The 23,462-nt window shown below is 40.0% G+C and overlaps 1 protein-coding gene and 2 long non-coding RNA genes across 5 annotated transcripts in view; 2 read left to right on the top strand and 1 right to left on the bottom strand.

Moving 5' to 3' along the window:
* LOC117207230 (zinc finger protein 395) overlaps nucleotides 1-22,614 on the bottom strand; it is a 91,819-nt gene extending 69,205 nt beyond the window's left edge. For both annotated transcript variants that reach the window (XM_033447220.1, XM_033447221.1), the window contains exon 1: nucleotides 21,320-22,614. In XM_033447220.1, the coding sequence (XP_033303111.1) occupies nucleotides 21,320-21,709 (390 nt within the window). In that variant the 5' untranslated portion in view covers nucleotides 21,710-22,614. The remainder of the gene's footprint in view (nucleotides 1-21,319) is intronic.
* On the top strand, nucleotides 9,586-11,865 carry LOC117207238. Its single transcript, XR_004487485.1, has 2 exons — nucleotides 9,586-10,417; nucleotides 10,882-11,865. It is a non-coding gene; the product is annotated as an uncharacterized LOC117207238 (long non-coding RNA).
* On the top strand, nucleotides 12,319-18,919 carry LOC117207237. Of its 2 annotated transcripts, XR_004487484.1 has the most exons (5): nucleotides 12,319-13,331; nucleotides 13,397-13,557; nucleotides 13,664-15,458; nucleotides 16,031-16,616; nucleotides 16,686-18,919. It is a non-coding gene; the product is annotated as an uncharacterized LOC117207237 (long non-coding RNA). The 2 variants fall into 2 exon arrangements; XR_004487483.1 differs by having other exon boundaries at nucleotides 16,031-18,919.
* Nucleotides 22,615-23,462: the final 848 nt, after the last annotated feature.

The following is a 23,462-nucleotide window of genomic DNA, read 5'->3' as shown; positions in this document are numbered from 1 at the left end:
GAAAATACCGAAGGAAAAGAGACGAGAAGGAAGAAAGAAACGGTGTTGGATGTCTCGAGATTGCACATCTTCGAGGGTTCCGTTAAGCAACAGAAAATTCGAGAAATCGCGCTCGATCGCTACAACGTGGGATAGCCTTCGCGAGAAAAGCAAATCTGGATGAAGGACAGCTGGAATATGTGGGTTCGATGGGGGAAAACGATGTTCTATCCTCGAATGAGACAACGGCAGAAGCTCCACGAGGCTCGCTGTAATCTCGTTAGTTATGCGTCACTCAATGTCGAGCTTAACCCTGGAATGCTAACCTTCGATGTTCTTTTTTTTTGGACAAAAGGATTTAGCATAACGATCGAACATCGTCGAGCGTATTGAAACGGGCAGAAAACTTCCAATGGCAAGATCAAGCTAATTTTTTTCTGTGGATTAGAATTGTTATACTTTCATTAGAGAATACGCGATAGTCGTCATATGGTATTATACAAAAAATGACGGATGTCAGCTCACAGACAAAAATCAAAAGTTCAATCATAGAGCCTCTCGATAACGAACGACCAATTTCATTCTTCCCCGATCAAACCCATCATCCATAAAAAGCGTGACTAATGAAAAATATTAAAAACACCGCTTCGAGATAACGAGCACAGGGTCAGAGCTAAATTCCTTGCAAAACGACGCTCAGCGATTGATCAACGTGTGAGTGAGTGAAAAATTGAAACGGTGAATTTATCCCTGTGGTTGTGGACCTTTCGCAAGATCCGGCAACGTTACGACTGATAATTTATCCCTGACGTCAGTTCTCGCAAGCGCCCTACCCCGAGCCAACGCAAGAAACTTCCAAGGAAATGTTGGGAAAGGTTCGTTCCGTCTGATGTCACCCATAATCGCTTCAATTTCGGAAATTACAATTCTCGATACAAATGACACAGACGTAGACCAAAAAGTACTTATACGCTCGACTATGCCTAAACTACTAAACTACCACACTACTGTAGACTACTATAAATAAATATTTGCATATGTAAAATATTAGATACAGTAAAATTGGGTAAAAATATAAGAAAAAGTTACAAGTATTAGACTGCGGTAAAAATATTAAAAATACAGTACATACTACTAAACTACCACACTACTGTAGACTACTATAAATAAATATTTGCATATGTAAAATATTAGATACAGTAAAATTGGGTAAAAATATGAGAAAAAGTTACAAGTATTAGACTGCGGTAAAAATATTAAAAATACAGTACATACTACTAAACTACCATACTACTGTAGACTACTATAAATAAATATTTGCATATGTAAAATATTAGATACAGTAGAATTGGATAAAAATATAAGAAAAAGTTACAAGTATTAGACTGCAGTAAAAATATTAAAAATACAGTACATACTACTAAACTACCACACTACTGTAGACTACTATAAATAAATATTTGCATATGTAAAATATTAGATGCAGTAGAATTGGATAAAAATATAAGAAAAAGTTACAAGTATTAGACTGCGGTAAAAATATTAAAAATACAGTACATACTACTAAACTACCACACTACTGTAGACTACTATAAATAAATATTTGCATATGTAAAATATTAGATACAGTAAAATAAAAATAAGAAAAAGTTACAAGTATTAGACTGCGGTAAAAATATTAAAAATACAGTACATACTACTAAACTACCACACTACTGTAGACTACTATAAATAAATATTTGCATATGTAAAATATTGGATGCAGTAGAATTGGATAAAAATATAAGAAAAAGTTACAAGTATTAGACTGCGGTAAAAATATTAAAGATACAATAGAACTCTGAAGTTTTTCAACAAATATAATAGGTAGATAGGTGTTGCAATATTTATGGTAATATACCGTTTACTATTTCTAGAAAGAATTTCAAAAGAGCAATATGAGAGGCAAAAAGATGGAATCCCCGACGAAAAACGATAGGAATAAGTTTAACCTTAGATCCATCGATAAGGATTTGCATCACAGAAGACGCCTGATCATTATGATGAGTTAGAATGCGGCAGGCATTAGAAAAACAAGCGTTACGTCATACGAGGAAGGCTTCTCGGTTATTTTCGCGCGGCGTACACAGTATCTGTTTTCATATGGTGACGTGGATGTAACTTATTCTATCATAAGATGATTTTCGGTGCTAATGCACGAAATTTGCATCGTCGATACTGAAACACGTACGTTCGATTCATAAGAATCTGTCCATCTTCTTTCTTTCGTTTTTCCTTTCTTATTCCTTATTATTTTTTACACCCACGGTGTTCCATCGATTCGATCGATCCACGGATCAAAAGCGAAAGTCGGCAACGACCTTTACTATGACCATCACGAAAAATTACGGGTCGGTGATTCAGTTCATCCGACATGCGCGTACCTTGCTACCAATGACAGCACCTTTTCCCACTTGGGATAACTCATGCTTTGTTTTCGTGTCATACAACCACTTCGTATCGCATTCCAATTGTCATTTTATGCTAACAAGTTTCGATGCGGTATGACAAAAGTATCGACTAATTTAATTACACCCGCGATTTAATTAGCCGCTTTCAATTCCAGAATAACTGCAAGAGTTATCGCTCACTTTATATGCTTTTCTTTCTGATTTAAAATAAACGATAAATTAAAGAAGTGATATAACATGGAAAAAGTTGATGTACTTCTATCTACTACTGATAGCAAAAAGAAGAAAACCACTTGTTGAACTATGAAGAAAGAAGATTAATTATTGAATCAAGGATATTTATACGTCGAACATCCTTTGTCTTCAGCTTTATCTTTCGAAGATAATGCAACAATGCAACACGTAAACTCTAGATTATAACTAGTGAAGAGGCTAGTAAATCACGTGTCGTTCAATTGTCGTCTAATTTTAAAATCAGAAGAATACAACGTTGTGATCATTCGTTTATAATTTGCCAGAATATAGTGTGAACTAGCATTACATCTACTATAATGGTTGCAAATATAGTCAGCATTATTATCATCGATTACGAAATCGTTGCTTTAATCGACTTGAAAGAATAATATCTCGCACAAGAACGTGTTAATATTCATTAAATACCAGGATTTTAGTACCATAAACATTCATTAAAAGTCGATCAATTTCCTCATCGGCATAAAGAAATATCATTGCAACAGTGATAAGGAATAAAGAAATTTTTCGTATAATTTATTCAAGTTTTTATTTATAATAGGTACGTCAATGACAACAAGCAAAAAATTGTTTCTCGCTGTATGTTCCAAAAAATACTGCAATTTTCATAGATAAATAAAATAGCGAAATAAGTAATAAAACATATTGCTGATGTACGCTTTTAATTCTCCATTAATTTATGCGTTTTAATAGAATTCACACGGTATTGCCACAAATCGATCGAAATCACCGACTATTTATAAACAGTAGTTACCGTGTACCCAATGAACCAGAAAATTACTAAAAAATTCCCCATAGATAAGCGCAATGAAAGAAACGATTTGAAGCCTAACCGGACCACAAAACAGAAACATCAGCGTACAACGTTCACCGATTGCAAAACCGTTAGCTCGCTCAACCTTAAAAATAAATGCACCTCGGCCACGGTCTAAGCGCCTGCATCTTCCATCATAAAACGTGTGCAGCGAGCTACGAGTTTCCTGCGAAACACCCGTAGTACTACGTCCATCGCATCAGTCTGGAAACGTTACGCAAGTGACGTCGAACAAGTGCAATCAGTTCCAGTAAACCGAGCTGCACCTTGGATGCCGTTCGAATCATCCGCAGCTTATCTAAAGGGGGCACGGAATCATCGTTCATCTGGCCACTATCTTTCGTGACGGCACGCGTATTCTGCGATTCCTTTGTTTCGAACCGGCTGATTTATCCGCGATCCTTCGTCATCGACCGTTCTTACTAATGGCGCAACCGCGTAATCACGGTTCCACGTGCAGCCTGCACCTGAATGTGACTAACGAACGTCTGCTGGATAACCGGGTATGTAGGAATCTAGAAACGACCGGCTCGAGGAACACGGGAAAGGACAAAGTCTGGTATTCGTTGGACGAGAGGGAATTGAGGTAGTTTCCAGGTACTTGAAAATCGTTTTATGATTTTAGAATCTTTCAGATTTATGCTCAAAACGTTACCTGTAGTATGTAAGGTCCACTTAAAAGTGGTATATGGATTTACTTCGTGAAAATGTATGTGTAATATTAACACGACTGCTATACGAGATTTATATTTTATCTATGTGTCACGATATTTTATAGAGATCTAGCACGCGTTATTCAAAGTTTTTTAGTCGATGGTATTGGTCTTATTGTAGCTATTCTAGAATCTCCGATTACGAAAGAATAGTAATCGTATCGAATTGTCCGCACTTTGGTATCTAATTTCATTTTCCTTTCCATCTAATTTACTTTAATTTGCGATGTCTATTTTAGAATCACGATAAGACCAATGTATACTTAATCGAATTGCGTTAAAACTGAATTATGGAATTATTATATATAATTATAGAATTACAAATAGCCTGTGCTGTTGATTAAATCTCAACATAAGTGATTAGTTGTGATCCTTTAACAGAATCGAAATTAACGAGCAATTACACTCTCATTGGAAAACGAGTAGATGCTCTGAAGCTTAAGGACTCCTCTTCTATTTATTTCAAGTAGAAGATTAGACATTGGCAAATTATAAAATTGAAGCAATCGAGATAAAACGAAGGAAATATTTGTAATCATTCGCGCAAACATACTCAATTCTCTTTACAAGCTTACTTTCAATTTGAAACACGTTCGTTCCTCTATTTGTCCTCGGTCTATCTAAAGATATGGTCAACAGGATAAGTCTAGACAAAGTTCGTCCGGTTTTCGTCGATGTCTTTGGGTTCAAAGTCGACTCAAAAATCCACACAATATAAATATAGGACAAAAGAGACACTCGTGGCGATAATTCGAGTCTCCAAGCGAAGAGCCGAACAAACTCGACTCGTTGTTTAAAACTGCGTGGGTTGCATCAGCTCTTTACGCGGCAACTGAATACAGAATCTCGAACTGAAGGAAATTAATATCGCCCCGACGTTAACGACCATAAATGAGAATCGATAGCGTTCCCATTAGCGAGATTTTTAAAGAATTCTTTTCATTAGGAGAAGACCTAATGACAAAGATCAATTCTTCGTCTTTCTATTTTTTCTTTTTTTTTTTTTTTGTAAGAAAATGATGCTCCAAATCAATTACATATATTAAGAGCAACAAACTACGTATTTACCCGGCCATGTTGAGAATAGAAAAAGAAAGACGAAGAAACAGAGAAGATGAGCGCACATCTCGATGATGCAAAGTTCACGTAGATAATTCCTGTTTGTTCCGAGATCAAGGAAATGTTAGATAATTATATCGGCTGTAGTAACATGCTGCTGCGTGCTCCCTCGAACACAATGCCACGCGTGCACATGAAAATGGTTCCATGAAAACTGATTCTATGGAAAATCCATTGTCACAGAACACCGAATCCATGTTAACTTCACGTTACAACTTTGACGTCTCTATCTGTCTCAGTCAACGAATTTTTATCTACCGTGGCCTTTAACAAAACTTATTCGAGATGCATAAACGAGGAATTAAATACGACAGCTATCCGAAGGAATTCATTACGGAAAAAGACGAATTTGTTAAAAATTGTTCTCGCGACACTAAGTGAAAAGACTCGCAAAAGATCTAAATCCAATTCTCTAGTTAGATCTTTCTTAACTTTTACATTGAATTTCCCGAATTTTCCGAACAATGTAATACATGGTTAAACGTATTCGTGTAAGTCGAAATAAAGCTTCATTGAAGATTCAAAATATTTAATAAAAAGGAAATGGCCTCCCTTGCGTCTGTAGACCGTGCCCCAGACTCTGCTTTTACGATTAGTTCAACTGCTAGGCAACCTTTACGCGTCTGCTCATTGACTGGCTGCAAAGTAAGCGTTCGTGTTCTGACACCGCGGGAATTCAGGACTATGCCCCCGGTCAAATTTAGTCTTGCCGAAATCTTAGTCAGCGACTCGGTCACAGGCTTCTCGCGCGACCGTTTTACGACTACCATCTTTTTGTCTCTTTCTCTCTCTCTCTTTCTCTCTCTCTCTCTCTCTGCTCCTCTTCAAATAGAGAAGGAAGCTTTTGTCGACCGAGCATAAACGTTATACGAGAATATGGGTTTATTCATAAAAGGGAACAGCCTGTCTGTCGGAGACACGAACGGCGAGATGGATATACGATAGTAATAAAAATAACGATAATTTCTCCAATTTCTTAAATTATTTTTGTTCTCTATAAGAAAATAGGGATTTGAAAAGCAAGAGAGATTTGCTAAATTCTGTTCATTCTGAATTCTTTGTTATTTTATGACACTGTCAAAGAATTAAGCCTACCTATAGCACAAGGAATTTGAAATTACAAGTACAAATTACAAGTTTCATAGATAAACATTAAATTTGTACCTAATTTTTTTCAATCAGAGGCACTTTTTAATTAACTATAGTGAGCTGATACGAGTAAATCACGAGTTGATACGTTCTATGCAAAGCAAACGTGACTATACTTTGACATTCCTGCTACACGTATAACGATAAAATTGAAGGTAAGAAGCTTCACTAACAGATAAACGATGTGTTCTTGGAAAGAGATACATGTTAATTAACTAGTTCACGTTAACGTTAAAACGATAATTTCTGCTCTTTGATTGCAGAAAATAGAAATTTTTACGTTCTTATTAATGTTGAAAATAATTGAGCACGTTATGAAATCATGCTAACGTAAAAGTGCAAAGAGTGTTAATATTATACTAAGCGCACTGGTGAAACGGTTCTTAAATAATAATGACAACACGTCTGCGGAAACAAATTTGCTTTAAGCGTGAAACATTTCTCAGGCTATAAATAGATAGACGAAAACCTTTTACACGTAAAGACAAACTTGAGGCACAAACAAAACCGTGGAAAGTTACGCGGTTCTACTTTTGGTCATAGGTACGATAAATTATTAAATTCTCAATATCTAATTGGAAACTTTATATTTTACTAAAAACAATTATTCCCGGAATAATAAAATTACATTGAAAAACCAGACTCGGATGGTAAATTTATACTATTATTTTATTATTAATCTGGTTATTATATTACTCGATTATTAAATAAATCCATAATGCATCGTTTCATATCCAGAAACCTAATTGGTTACCAGATATCTGATTTCGACTAACAATCGAATCGATATTACACGTATAAAAGAAATCTCCATGAAAAAATGATCGCACGTAAATATTTCATTGTTTTGCTGAAACTTAGTCGATTCAAGCTGAACACGGAGTTTATCTAAAAGGTTCATTGCTAAAGCGTTTCCTTGCCTGCGCCATCTCAGCCAGAGTTTAAAAGCGCAAGCCAGATAACGGAAGTTTCCAGCTCGGTAATCGGAAATTTCGAAAACACTCCCGCCTCAACTTTTGAACTAATTTAGAAATCGAGATACGTACGAGTCTCGTTATTGTTATTGCTTTAAACGTGCTTGACGAGAAGACGAGATAATATCATTATACTGACAATCAATCTGGAAAAAGCGTGCGTCAGTGTGGCAATCAACAACGTCACCTTCATTTCCATACGTAACGTCGATTCATCGATACGATTCTTTATCGACGGTAGATTGGTGAAAACTTGTCAAACGACGTTCCTGTTTATACGACCAACAAAATTCCTATCGAATTAATTGATAACACGCTCGTTCCACCAATTGACGCATTGCGATACATACAAAGGAGAACAAGATATCGAGACTGGTATCGTTTCAAAATATGATTAGGGTAGAACAGAAATATATACCTCTTTGTACTAGGTCATGACACACGAAATACGTATTTGTTCTTTTAGATTAAAATAAATATATATTAGATTAAACAAATTTCGCTGTAAAAGTGTATTGGTTTTTAGGTAGAAATCTAGATTGTTATCATGCGTAGCTTTGGCCAGACAGAATGACTGATTACAAGATTATAAGATTACAAAATATAAAATTATAAGATAAGAGGACGATTCGTATTTCGTGCGAATATAAATTCATCGGAATATTGGCAAACAGCATATTAAAAAATTCCAAGCAAAAACACACGGAACGAAGGAGCATAAATCGATATTCAATTCTATTTTCTAAACTATCCGAAACATTCAAACGAATATTTCATTTGTGACAAACAAATATAACATCGCCAAAAGCGGGTATATACATATCCATTTGAGGCGAATATCCGAGCAAAAAGAGGTTCCCAAGGAAAAGGGCGGAACGATGAGAGCAAAGGGAAAATTTTATCGCAACAAAGGACGATAACTCCTTTCTAGCGAATGCATTCCCCGAGAACGCCACGATAGAGTCAGAGAAAATAGCAAACGTCCCTTTCGTTCTGTTAAAAAGAAAAGGTGAATGAAGAAAAATTTTGTCATAAAAAAAACTCACGAATATCAGTTGACCGGTCGATAAGGTTGTTACGAAAAAACAAAATAAAAAGAATAAAGTAAAGAAAGAAAGGAACAGCGACGGCGCATTCGAGCTGATTACTCGTAGCTTTAGATAAGATTTATACAAAAGACGGCCTTGGTAGATTTGATTGGAAGGAACGAAGACAATGATCTATGAAATCATATCTAGATTATCGACGAGAAGCGTGAACGAGGAAAATACCATATTGAAATATATCAATTTCTTATGATACGTTTCATATTAATTACGAGCTTGTTGATGATAAGATGCGAAGGACGATCAAGATGCGGGAAATCGTTCCGCGATTCGATTCACAGTTTTTCGTTCGTTTCCCTGAGCTATGTCGTCACAACGAAGACGAACAATCATCGACGAATTTTCGTAAGGGGAATTATCTTGCTAAGATAAAGCATATATGTATCGATTTTCCACAACACACAAATGGTAGTTCAGGAAGCATCGAGATCGCCACGAAATAATTAGAAGATTCTTATTAGGAACAATACTATTGTATCAACTAAACAAGTAGAAGCGAAGAAGTTAATTTTATTCCAAAAATATATGTACTTCAAGGCAAAAAACGTTTCGCAGATGAGAATTTTATGCAGATAAAAGGTTATTCTAGTGGCTGCGAACTTTTTCATTATCAAATTTTTATCTGCTTCCGTTTTAAATAAATTAAAAGTCAATTTCGATTAAATAAACCGTCCAAGCGTTAAATAATTGTAATTTAGATAATCGAACCGTACTAGTTGTAATCTGTAGTCATAACGAAATCCGTAAAAAAAACCCAGTCTGTGGAATGGCTATTTCAATTAAATTTTATTCGACGACTTTATATATACAGAGGAAAGTAGGCATTGAAATACACACTAGTTACACGAGGCTTTTTAACGATAAATAGCGAAACTTCTTTCATAACACGAAGAAAACCCTTAATCTCTTCGTTGTATAAATAAAGTTATTTCCTGCATTGTACTATAATTTTTTGCTTAACATTATTTTCAGCTAAGAAATTATTATAAATTCACATAAGAAATTATTATGTAGCAGAAATGGGTACTCCAGCATCAAATTGCCATTAGGATTAAACGAAGAAAACAACATCGATAAGAAAAATTACAAACAAATAGAGTCCGAAGATCCAACAAAAGTATTCCAGAAACTTCCTCAACAGCACTGCCAAAAGCGAAATCTCTATTGAGGCAAGCGGGAAACGGTTCCAGGAAAAATCACTTCATTTACAATAAAGAATGAAGAAATATGTATAAAAGAGACCGATGCGACAGAGTTACTGCGAACAAGTTCCCTAAGAAGGACCGCAAACATCGAGTGGCCATTGAAACAAAGAGAGCTACCGTACAGAGGTTCGGTTATCAGCAGAAAACATTTTTCCTGGGTGTCGGGAACGATAACGTGGCCAGGCCACGTTCAGCACGAGTGAGAACAGTCGTGAGCGACTACAGGCAGCAGGAATCGTACACAGCTGCTGCCGGCCTGATTGTTCCTCCCGGTAGAACCGGCGATCGGTGTCACTGTGTCGAGCTGTGCTACCGGTGACGTCACTGCTCAACACCGTCAACAGCCATCCCCTCTACGATCCTCGTAACGCTATTCACGACACTTGCTTACTTACGACACTGAATAAGGAACGAACGCCAGAGATTAGCAGCTGGCAGATAATGTTGCAGCGTGTATGCGAAAACCGGCTTTTTCTCGGTCGGACAACGAGCCACGCGGTTTCGTTGTCCCTAAGTGAAGTTCAGCTGCAGTAAAAAGACGTAGATCACCGTAAACGAGATCGAACAATGAGTCAGTTGGCTAAGAGTACAACTACGACCAGTTTAATGCTAATGGGTTTTGATCAACTGTCTTGGATAAAGTACAGCTGAAAACTGTGAGTCTTAGTTTTTTATCCGAGGTAGCACATTTTTCATGCTTTTGAATTCTCTACATTTTGCATACGATTTTCAATAGGTTTTTGAAATTAGTTTTGTAAATTTGAAACGTTAAGTGAAAGGGTAAAATTCGACACTGAATCATTTGACTAAGGAAGCAATTATAAGGACTGGAGAATGTGAATTATGAATGTGGTTTATATATTGTGCTAAATTTACGATTAGAGTATCAACTGAAGATTGGAATAGGGCTTATTTATGGTCTTCTCAACGCAACAATAAAAATTCTCACTATTCGAGTTCACGAATCATTCGACAGTTGTCAGAATTCTATCGGAGATAAAAATTTAAATCCATTCGCGAGCTCCATTTGAACACGCGATCTATTTCAAATAAATCGTGACGTTAAAACGCTGACAATCATGGGTGACGCCAGATCAGTAATTTCTCACTTGGTCCACAGCCTTAACGCTCTTGTCAGCGGTTCTTCCTACTCTTCATGCGTCATTGTGCACGCATAACGTCACGGCCGCCCGTGGAAATTGACGCCACAGCTTTTGTTCGGATTTTACGAGCTTGGAAACGAAGGACTGCACTGCGATACCGACCTTAAATTTATCAACTGTGTCACGATCATCGTGTAAATTCGTAAAGCTGAACAGAGAACCACATCCAATGACATGCTCGAGAAGAAAACGTTCTTTCTGCTTCACGGTCTCGGATACGAAAGCTGAGACAAGAGACACGAACGGTTTCGGGGAACGAACTTTCTTTTTGGCCTAATTGGAGAAATTAATCTTTTTTTAAAGTGGAACACTTTATAATAAATATTTTCCTTTCTAAGTAGATCACTATGCGAGTTCCATTATTGAAGTATTACTTATTTTGGGATAATAGGAGAAATTAAATGTTTTCGGAATAGTTGCGATATGAATATATGTATAAGTTACACAACGTATACGTTGTGAATAAACAATATCTATTTCCGTAAATTGCAAACAATTTTCAGTATACTCTGAATCTGTAAAGACTTCAAGACCAAACAAAACTGCACGACATTTCTACAAATTCGGAATAAAATACTCAATGTAACACCTGCATTTCGATGATTATAGTTTGTGGTGGCTTCGGTATTTCCGTCTTTCTTCTCTTTTAGTGTTCCCCGCTGAAGGAAGGCATGTACCAAAAAGCAGGTCACGCAACGGCGATAACGGTAATCCGTGCAGTCGTGGTGTAACGGCGTTCACGTGGAAAAGCAAACGAAGAAAAGTGTTTTGTTCGCTTAGCCGTAGAATCGCGGCAAGACACGATTTATAATGACTGCGAACAGAGTAATGACCGCCTGGGTTTACCTTCGAGTCATCGTAGCTATTGCGACGACGGCAATTCGGAAATCCCGAGCTAAATTGTCTCTTCTAACCATAGTAGAATCGTATTAAATTAATCGTCAGATGAAGAGTTCACGGTGAATTACGAACTTCAATACGTGGAAACTATTTTCCTCGTATAATAGATGCTTAACAGGTGCTTTAAAGAGATGTAAATAATTAAACCTCTAAAATTGAAATTGTGTTTGCTTCTAAACCAAAATATTAAAGATATATTGATATATGGAAATGTAACTTCCAATATAACGTGGCATTATATATAGATGCTTAATCCAAATTCTAGTTTTGCTTCGTGTATTTAATCCTAGTTTTTTAAGTTGTATAGTTTCGCTTAATCTTAAAATGAAAGTATGTTATTAATACTTGCAAGAACAGTAATGCAACTAATATCTTATTGTTGAAGGAAATCAGAGTTACGAAACTTTGATTTTTGCAATATCCAAAATCTCTGACCTAAACAAATACAAATCTTAAGTTAATTTTGCGATCGCATCGGATAAGCCCTATTAAAAATGTAAAAAAACCGATATATAATTACGATCCACTCAACTACCTAAAGCCTGGCTCTATCCCTCTTCACCTCGGATAAAAAATATCAAACAAAGAAAGTTTATCGTTCAACCAGAGCTTACTCATTCATCGACTATGCCGTTATATATGTCATTGTATATCGAAACGACCACACAAACCTAAACTCACAGACATCCACGTATATATGCATGTACAAAACCTATTCGCATGCCCACGTACATATATGCATAAGAGAGTACTCGATCCAGTTCGTGGCGCGTTATCGAAAGGCGAGAGTGTCAACGTTCACCCGCGCGAAAGTGAAAATCTGGGGCTGCCGGTCGTAGCACAAGCGAGAGATACTACTACGTTTGTCGACTGTGTCGAGGCGGGCGGGAAAAGGCCGGCCCGCGGCGGTATCTAGGCTGCGACCCGGTTCGCGATATCATTTAGGTCATTGTGTTCAACCGGGTCCAGCAAAACCGGGTAAACGCTGCCCAATGGCGGCGCACGACGCGCCACACTGATCCTGCTCTCTGGCGCACACCTTTTCGACGCATGTGCGCGTAGTACGGTGTGAAGAAACGCGACTACTATATCGCTCTCTGCTCGCCGGCCGGGCTTCTCTTTATACACGGCGTGCGCGCGCTCGTTATATCACAGGCGACGTTGCGTAAAATGTACGCTGGCACACGCTCGTCTCTTCTGTTACACGGAGAGTATGTGGCCGCCTTTCGCCCCTCTCCTGGCCCCCTTTTAAACCTATCCCCCCGTTCCGCCGTGCGTTCTGCCCTCCTACGACTCCACCGCTACCTCCTTGTTCCGTCTCTTTACACGCGCCTTAACCAGCACCGCGTGAACGCGAACACGTTCCGAGCTTCTTGTTCTACGTAGCGAAAGTTTGTTTTCATTTTTAGTCTCCCTCCACCAAAACCGGTGGCCGACCGGCCCGCCATCGCCACCTGACTTTTCATCTGGCGTGCGCGCACATTAATACGCAGAATCATAGCGAACCGTAAGTGACTATGTGGTTGAGAGGATCGAGAACTCGAAAAAATAGGTGGTCTTTATCTGTTACAGTTGTTTCTCACTTGGAAATCGATAAAATAGTTTAATCAAGAAATCTTTCCCAATTGAGGGAAAACGATATCCGATGGTAGATCGCATCGTCCCACGTGTTTCGAAACCTCTATAGATACCCACACGCGAACGCCTTATTTTACAACAGAAGGGTGTAATCAGTATGTTTGTATTGATTATTCAATCAGTGGTCAGATCATCCAACTAATAATTGCCTATTTTATCTCCGCCGTGTAAATAATTGAACACGCCTTATCTCGGTCGTAGGAATGACTTCTTCAGCTGTCTCGTTAAATCATCTAAGTCCCCATATTCAATAAGGTATTTGGTAGTGTATGAAATGGAATCGGTGATACGAAAGACCACTTATCTCCTACCACATAGATGGAAGCGCGGTATACTGGAAAGTCATAAACTAGCAAAAAATAAGAACGGCATAACGAGCACGTTCAATCGACGCCTTTATGCGGGAGAACTCTTCCTCCCGTTTTCCTAATACACCATCGCATTCGTGAGAGCCGACGGGATGTATGTATTGCAAGCGCGTTTGCCACAGGGACGAACAGAACACGATACCTTTCCTGTGAATCTCGCGCGCGTGGAACGCAGCACGCGTTCGTGTGCACGATCGGTACCTTCTCGACCTACTTCTCTGAGAAAGGCCCGACCTCGCTTTTCTCTCTGTACAGCAGATACGCGCCACTTTTCCTCGCGTCCTCGTGCGTCCTATGCAGTATGGCACGCGCATCAACTTTTCGTGCCCTGGCCATTTGCTCGCCAGGGCCAGCACTATCGAACCATGCAATTTCACACTTCTCGATGATGACGAAAATGCGCTATACAAATTCAAATGATATTATATTCCACTATTTGAATTTGTTCTTTAAGAATCAAATTAGAATTCAAATTAGAATCAGGATAATTTAATGTTTATTCGATTCGTACATAGATGTCTATTGCTTGATTTAAAATAACGGATTAAAAGGATTAGATAATAAAGGTAAATACTACTTTGCGACGATCTACATTGTGTTATACCACGCATAGTGCTCTTCTTACACGGTACTATTGACAGAAACTGTTAGAAAGTCTCAGAGGACTTGGATGATGCATATTCAACCATATATTAGCTCGGCGTGTGCAAGGTTGCATTATCGATCATAATTTACGACGCGTGCTGCATTGTTACGTCAGTGCAGCTCGTTTACGGCCAATATTATCAGGTGGAAGCGAAGACGCATAAACTTACACGCGTTATGCCTACGATCAGCTGATTTCGCACTTCGTGTCAATTTCGTAACAAGCAAACAATCGTTCCAAATATCTAAAGAGAAAAAATTCCAGGTGCATCTAAGACGTCAACTTTTACCGCAACAATTAAAATGTTATCCATCCAAATAACTCCGGGTGTCGGATTCGAAAATCAAGGACGGCAGTTTGGCACGGATTTCAAGCGGCATGCTGATTTACTTTCACGCGGACAATGAAATTTCGTTCACGGCCAATACGTTGTTTAAATAACAGTAGAGAGTGTCGGCGCATAACAAGGAGCGTGGGCAAAGCAGCAACGATTACTCTGATGGTATTGAAGAACCATGATTCCGGGTAATCATACCGGCACGCGCGTTCTATTTTGCAATTCCATACCGTCACGTTGGCGTGTGCAACTTATTAAAAGTCGACACGTCTCGCGCGTACTACGCGCCCATTTCGAGGGGAACCTTGCGAGCGATCGTACGCGATGCATAAGTATTGCACCGGGTGGCATAGAGTTGTTCTAATATCCAAGGTAATTGTACTCAGACGTGCTAATGGTTGCGACACAGTCGCAATCGCCGTAAACCAAATCAGAAGGAGCGTAAGAGGGAGAGGGAAAGCAGGTAGAAAGAGATTTGTGTAGTACGCGCTGGACAGAGAGAAGGCGTTGCATTGTAAACTCTATGACCGACTTTACAAGCGATCGGCTAGGATACAGTGCCTCCAACGGTCGATCGGCGCAACTAACCGCCATGTTGTTTCCAAACCCGAAATCAAGTTCGCACCACTCTTTACAAAGAGAAAGGTAAACGCCGATCGCTACCTCGTCCGAAATTATGACATAACTTTGGTTTCGCTGTGTTTTTTTTGTGGTAAGGGAATTCAACGTTCGTAAAAAGAGAATGGAATTTCTCTTTTTTCTTTTTTTCTTTCCATTTAACGATAGATTCTTAACTATTCAGTCCACGTAACATCGATTTTAATCCTAGTTTCGATACTGATCTGCATTTTAGCGCTCTTATGCATATCCGATTTTCGCTGGTGAAACGATGTTAAACAGATGTTCGTTTTCCGTGCCAACCTTTCCTAAGATCGACTGTTATTCTGCACTCGGTAATAAATACGAGGCAAGAATATATAGATCCCAAAAGAGTTACATAAATTAAGATAAAGAATCTAAAACGGAGAAGCGAGTACTTTAAAATCTGCTATTATCAAACTAACGATTTCTATTATAAATTCTGTATTCTACCGAACCATAAGATTAATTTTTTTCATTTAAAAATAATTTTTATGAGAAGAATTATAAAATTAATTTATATCGCGTATAATTCTGCTACGATTGCAAAGTTATAATACAGTATGTGTCGTTTCTAGTTTCCAACTGCCGAATAGGTCCTATGGACAGCTACAGCGGCGGAGACCGGCCGGCCGGCCTATGACTATAAGTTAATACTTATGTAGAGTGGCCATCCGTGATCCATCTTGCGTAACCTATTTACCGGCAAAGTGGTACAAGCACGTATGACATAATCCCGTGCAACAGAGCACGCACTGTGCACTTTACATTCCGGTCTGTTCGAATACTATTTTAAATAGCCCATACTGCGATTGTGCGCCTGCGCGGCAGCTCAAGCCGGCACGCCGCGTCGCACCAGTGCGCAACGTTTAGCAAATTAAAAATACACGAAGAAAATCAGCCCGTGAAACAAGAAGATACAATTTTACCATTATTATATATCCCATGGAACCTTTCTTTTACGCCCCACTTGTTTATTTTAAACATACTTTTGTTTCCAACATACTTTTAAAACTATACAACAAGATCTTTGAGAATCTTGAAGAACTTAACTTCATATTCTGATACCGATTATGTGGAACTTAACTTTATTCTTAAATCTAACGATTATAGTTTTTCAGTCTAAATAGTGTTTGACACTTAATTCCATTTACTTCACACTCGGTAAGCTATTTTTATAAACTATTTAAAAAAACGTACAATTTATGTTTGAAACCAGCTTTATGTATGTAGATCTTAATCGAACCTACAGAACCTCTCTCGACTAAACTGTAAACGACCAGGATATTCGAAACGTGGCTGATAAAAATACTATATACTCAATCACACTCCCTTTACGATCAGTTTCCCTCGGTCGAGTTCGTAACCTCGAATCGAACGAGTACGCGACGAAAAGAGGCGAGGTTAGAGAGATCGAGAGAGATTGACCACCTGCTGCTGAGCGTGGCCCAAGCAACTAGAGCAATGAATTATAACCTCGGATCTCATCGAGCTGTCGGCAGCTGTTGGACGGACGTTTCTTCTGTATGGCAGAAAAATTAAAGCGTTCTGGATTCCCCGGCGCACACAGCGATTGATAAACGAATATAAGAGAAGAAAAGCAAGAATTTATCGAAACTAACATACGTATTTCCAAAAACGTCAGTGGCTACAAGATAGCACGAACGATCGCAAGGAATGAAGGAAACACCCGCGTGACTATGTCAGACTGCTAGACAAGCCTGTACGCATACCGACATTTGTTTACATCGCGAACGGTTGTTGCGGATGCGCCTCTATGTATGTATGTATATAGAGTCGGGCCAGTTAGGTTTGGTAAGCCTGTGCCGGGATATCTATCTTTGGATCCACGCACGAAGTGCGCGCACACACTGGCCATCTCTTACTCAATCGTCTCACGCCCGTGCCGGTGACCAGTGACACCGTTAAACGCGACCATTATTTCGAATGCGCCCCGCAGGTCGGATATTTCCGTGGTGACCGTAGATAGACCCGATGGATCGCACCGTTAACGGCGAAACGCACTCCCGCAGTGGAACGCATTACTACGTATCCAATGTTGTGCTATCTTTTCGTCGCAGTGAAATGCACGCGTCAGTGATTCTCAACTTTTATCGGTTACGGTTGTTTTGTCATGTTGGTTGAGGAGTGATTATGTTGGACAATTTGACGGAAGAGTGAGCGAGTTTGACGATTGTGACCGTGATAAGAGATACGACGAAATAGCTGCGAGGATTTGTAAAGAGGCGATTTTATTGCGCGATCATGTCGGTTTGGTAGGGTACTTGGAATCCAGATAGAGAAAGATGTGCTAAAATAATAGCAAAATCAAAATATGAACACTATCTTTGAGGTGGTTTTACTGAAAATATAATAAAACTTGGTATAAAAACTAAATTACCTTCTAAGTTGATACTTTTAGGGATTCACAACATGTAAATTCTAGGAAGCATTTAGTTAAATACGTAAGATGCATGTTTAATTAATTGCCGATTATTTGTAGTAGTACAACTCTGAGCAAGTAAAGCCTTATAAATATTCCGATAAATGTCACGCTACGCTAATTTCTTCCTCTTTCTATGAAATTGTAAACGACGATAAAATCTAATATTTCTTAAGGAATGAAAATTTCGAATTAATGAGCAAATCAATTGTTAAATTTTAGAATTCCTTATAGTTCTGAATAAATATAGTAAATGAATAGTGAGTACAGCCATGGACAATACTTTGAAAAAATAGGGACTGCAACGAAATTGACGGTCGAGCGCCATGGCTATTGACATATTGTCAGGGCTAACAGAAGGCAGGTCGACCGGTGAGGTGTCGAATCGCGAAGTGGACGTTACGAAACTGCATATGTAAGATGTTTGCTAAAGCAGAGGTACACGATAGTCGGCAGAACGCACGGAAGCTTTAAAATTACCACTTGCGCGTACTTGCGCTAACAGATAAACGCCGTCCAGTATTTACCGATTCACGGTTCGGTAAATACTTCGACGTCACTAAAAGTCAGCCATGTACGCTCGCTTATGTGTTGCATGTATAAACAGGTAACGACGTGGGGAAGTACTTACGTCAGAGTACTACATCGGTAGATTAATTATGGCGATTAAAGATTACAGATGATCACGGTGAATTAAGGAAGACAGGAACACGAAAAGCACGCCCTGTTACGTATATCTCATCACGGATACGATGATTAAAAATAATCATAATTGCGATCGAGAAGATTAAGATGAATCTCTGAAGTTTACTACTATCACGCGCCGGCGATAATGTGTTCGTTGAAACCAAGACCTGAACGATTTTCATTCAGATTTTATGCTTTCGTTGATATTAAGGAATATTACCATAAGAAAAAGTTCCCTTCAATAAACTTCAATTCTCTCTTGAATGTAGTAATAATTGCCGTATATGTATGTACTTCAAATAAGAATAAACGTGTGTTGCAAGGTTATCTATATTTAGCCCTATAATGAGTCTCCCCTTATTTAAGTGCTACCGCTTCATATTTTCCATTGTCAGAATTTTTTTGTACGAAACCACCAAGGGATATGTAAATTTTAAAAATTTTGATTTAATAAATTACCAATTTAATCAAAATTAATTAATTACATAAATAAGCTATAGTACAATAAAATTATCATTTAGTACCCAAACCGAAATATAAAATTTTCTAGCATAATTTTGTTTATGAATTCTCTATCATAATACACATACCCTTGAAATGTATACAAATTTGACAAATAAAAACCAACTATTGCTCGAAGAATATTAAGTGTCAGTCTTTCATTCTAAACATCTACTGGAAACGTGTCTTTAGCCTACGTGACATCGTTGTTAGATAAAAACGCGACAATTTGACCATTTGCCACCGCAATAAGGCAGGCCGATTTTCCGGTGAACTCGTGCAAAACAGACATAACTACATATTGCGGGGCGCAAAAATATCGGAACCGGACACTTCGGTCTGACCAGATCCGGTTTATTTTTTCCCCCGAGTGGAGCATGAGCGCTCGCGAGCGCGCAGCAAAGTTTCCACGAAATGAAACCGTGGTCACGCCTGAGCTACCTAACGGAGGTAGAAAGATATTGCGCTAATGCGTTCCACGTGGGGTCACCGGTAGCCGGTGCACGGGCCAGTACTACCGTACTGGCTTCGCGCATAAAACCGACCTCTCCCGCATCTACGTACATACATACATACGCGCGAAAGAGCCTCGCTGTACGGACAAGCAAGCTAGAGAACGCCAGTGCCTCTCATTACGAATCTAACCGCGCCCACGTAGCGGTATCGAGGCTGCGTATACTTCTCTGCCACGCCTGACCGGCCGTAATAGCGCTATCCCTCGTTTTATGGGGTATTTATTACGTTGCGCTCGCTACGCTTTTCTACGAATCTGCAAAAAACTCTTGCGGCTCTCGGCAACTGTATACGCGAGTATACTCGCGTGTGCGCAGCCGCGCGTGCGCGCGGCCACTTCGCGGATTCTATCTGGCCGTAACTCGAGAAAGGCGTGTCGAAAATCGACGGACTGGCATCGGTCTCGTGTATCGTGTGACTCCAATATCGGGCGGCGGATGCGCCTCGAGACGCAGGCATTTCCTTCTGTTAACCCATTCGTTAACCTGTTATTCGTTCGCTGGAAGTTATACTCCCCTTCCATCGGTTCCCCCACCCATTTACGATCAGACATTGTTTTACTCTCGAATATTCTCGATCGCCAATCCGCTAGATCGACGACAATCGGAGAAACGAATTCCATTGTGCGTGGCAGTTATGCTTCACAACGCGGCATTCGTGTTCAGATACGGGTAACGTGTTTGTCTCTTATAAACCTGTGTCTATCCCGCACGCGGACAAGGGGAGTGAAGTGACCCTGCTCATGCGCGTCGCGTAAATAGGAGAGCCACTGTACAGTCTGCACGCGGAACGAGGTCACGAAAATTAAATTTTCTGATTAACGGCACGCACGCACACACCCACCCGGTAACAGCCGGCTGTCACATCGTCACGTGCCATTCCGTCTTTCCTCTCTTACCTTTTGGTTGATTTCACCCAGCTGTCAAAGATCTATCGTCTATATCTTAAGAATAAACGCAACATCGCGGCAATTCGTCATAGTATGTCATCGGTACTGTCGATGGCGTGTTATCGCGCGCGAGAATACGTTTTTCTCGCTCTCCGAAAACATCGCGAACATCGCGTTCGGCGGAACAGCCTGGCTATGCGCATGCGCGCTCGCCGAGTTTGATGCGCGCTAACCTGTGCTCCGATGCAACGAGACCCGGCGGCGGTACGGATGACGTATCAAACCTCGTTATGCCTAACGTGCCCCGCCAATGCTTTGTGCGTTTTTCTTTAAACGTATGTATATACAGCGTATATATGTTTGTAATATATGAGTATGTGATATACAGCAATACACAGCGCTACCGAGAATGAGAAAGGAATGTACTATACATACATGTAAATAAGAGCGAAACTTTGACCTATTCCTCCCTTTCCAATATCAATTCTCATTGAATCAATTTCATATTGAACATAAAATTTGGCAGTTAGTGATAGAAATCTGATAATTAGAAATTTGATCTAGAAATATAAAATTGTTTAATTCGATCATTCGAAAATAAAATTTACCAAATTATTGTCAGTTCAAAATAAATAAACTACCCAATAAACTTATCGTCAAAGATTACAAGAAAGCGAACTTAAAAGTAACTAGCGTCACATCCGCCATCCGAGAGTTACGGCAATACGGGTTTTGAAAACTCTGGAAAGATGTACTATTTGCCCGAAATACGCAAAATTAAACAGAAGAGATAAGAGAAAGTAGAACAAAATGGGTATTACCAAACTCACTCACCTCTTGGCCGTTCGGTACAATTATCACGTCTACTTCGTCGAGGTGCTCGCGATGTTGCGTGACCTCTGCGTGAATTTCCCGTCCGTTGTACGTAAGATAGACCTTCTGGCCGGGCACGAGATGCGCGCTGGTGACAGAGCCGAAACCAGGCCCGATCAAATCGCGATCGGAGTATTCGGTGCTGGGACTCGGCGGACGGCCGCCGGGAACGGAATCGAAGCGCACGGAGTAGCGAGTCTTCGGTGTAATGCTGAGGCCTGACTCGGACGCGGCTGACGCCGGCGTTTTTACGGCGTGAATGACGCCACTGTAGTATTTCCCGTCCTCGCCGGGAGCACACACTCTGGTGCCGATTATGCTACGTTTCGCCAGCCTCTTGCCCGTCGACATTATTCGTGATTATCTATGGTTAAACGATCTCGGCTCTCGTTTCGATCACTTCGATAAATCGATTGAAACGTTCGACGAGGATTCTAACACACCGATATACTTCACAACAAAATACCATGTATCGAATCGTTCTCGAAAGTATCTCGCGCGAATTCGCCTCTCGTATAAATCATTTGCACCGCGGTTAAAGACTCACTCTTCGACTACCGTCCGCGAAACTCACGTTAAAAAACGTACGTAGATGCAGAAACCGGAAACAAATTTGGATCACACTAGAGAAGAAATAATGTCACGCGCGATTCAACAGTTCGACACTTTCCATAAGAGATGATCGAAACACGATTGATATATTATGTCTATGATTCGAATGAATATTTGGAAAGACACTCCCGGAAACTAGAACACCAGTTTTACTCGTCGTGTGTAGCTTCAGCTCTTTTTCTTTCCTTTCTTTCTTCCTACGTCTCCGAAACTCCGTACTGCGACACGTTGCTTTAGGTCATCGTTCCGTGATAACTCGTCGAGGACAGATTGGGCAGTTTTGCGTGAGATTGCAATCGCGATAGCAAATGCGATCCTAAACCGAGGAAGGACGCGGTGGCCTTCGCGGCCTGAACACAGAACTCAACGTATCAACAAAACGGCGTGCACCGTTGCCTGTATTCGTCACGCCGTCCGCATGTTCGAGGCACTTCGTGATCGATTTGTGATAATACTTTGGAGTGCACGCGGTAGATAGCATAATATATGACTGACGCTTGCCGGTGAGTAGAAATCCGGCGCTGTACGGTAACTTGAACGAGCAAGCGGTACACGATTCAATGGTATACGGGCAGGAGTAGGACTCGCGGTACCCGACATGTGACGCACAGCTGAGCGACCGAGGGACTGAGGACAGACTACCAAGCGGCTTTCACTGCGCCGGCCGGCCGCCCGCCCGCCCGGGAAAAACAGCTGATAGATAACAACAAACCCACGTGATTCGGCCTCGAGCACCGATTGGTCGCGCTCGCTGACCTACTTACTCTCATTGGCCGTCCGCCCGGACAACGAGAAGAACGGGAAAAAATCGCAGACTAGAACCCTAGCCAAAGCATTTCGCTCATCAAGACCTTCCACTTTCTCAGCCCTCTCCTCTTTTCGTACGCCTGTACTCGGCGTCCTTTCTGGCGTCCCTCTTTTCTATGCGCAAAGTACGTCGATTACATACAGGCTCATATGAAATCTTGCACACCATCGATTTACTTTGTCAAATTAACCTAAAAGTATTCATGGAAATATCGATTTTGCATAGGTTTTATAAACGACAGTTTTGTAATCAGCTGGTACTTAAATACACAAAGCAGTCATTTTGTCATCAGCTGAGAACGCCTGTGACGAAATCGGAGCGAGTGATCAGTCTGCCGATAGGTACAAAGCCCGCGTCAAAGAAGCCTCTCTTCGTAAGATATTCCTACTGCCGCTCGTACACCATACTGTAACATCTTTTTAATGAAATACCTTGAATTTCCTCAAGATTCTTACTTTTTGGTAAAGTAATGTCTGTAGGAAAAGGGGAGTTATGCGTTTCATCGCAATAAATATTGTTTTAACAGAGAAAAACTATGTTTATGGTTCAGCTGTCAGTAGAAGGCGGCCATTTTACGTCAGCTGAGAAGGTCGGTGACGACACACATTGAGTGAAATATCTTTCGCATGGTAGTCGAGCGTCAGGGAATGTGTCACAGAGAACCTCACCTACAAAGTTATTTGC

This window comes from Bombus bifarius, unplaced genomic scaffold (genome assembly GCF_011952205.1).
Source record: "Bombus bifarius isolate JDL3187 unplaced genomic scaffold, Bbif_JDL3187 scf7180000008026, whole genome shotgun sequence".
Classification (NCBI taxonomy): domain Eukaryota; kingdom Metazoa; phylum Arthropoda; class Insecta; order Hymenoptera; family Apidae; genus Bombus; species Bombus bifarius.
Note: the sequence above shows the minus strand (reverse complement) of the source record. Positions and strands in the feature narration are given on the sequence as shown.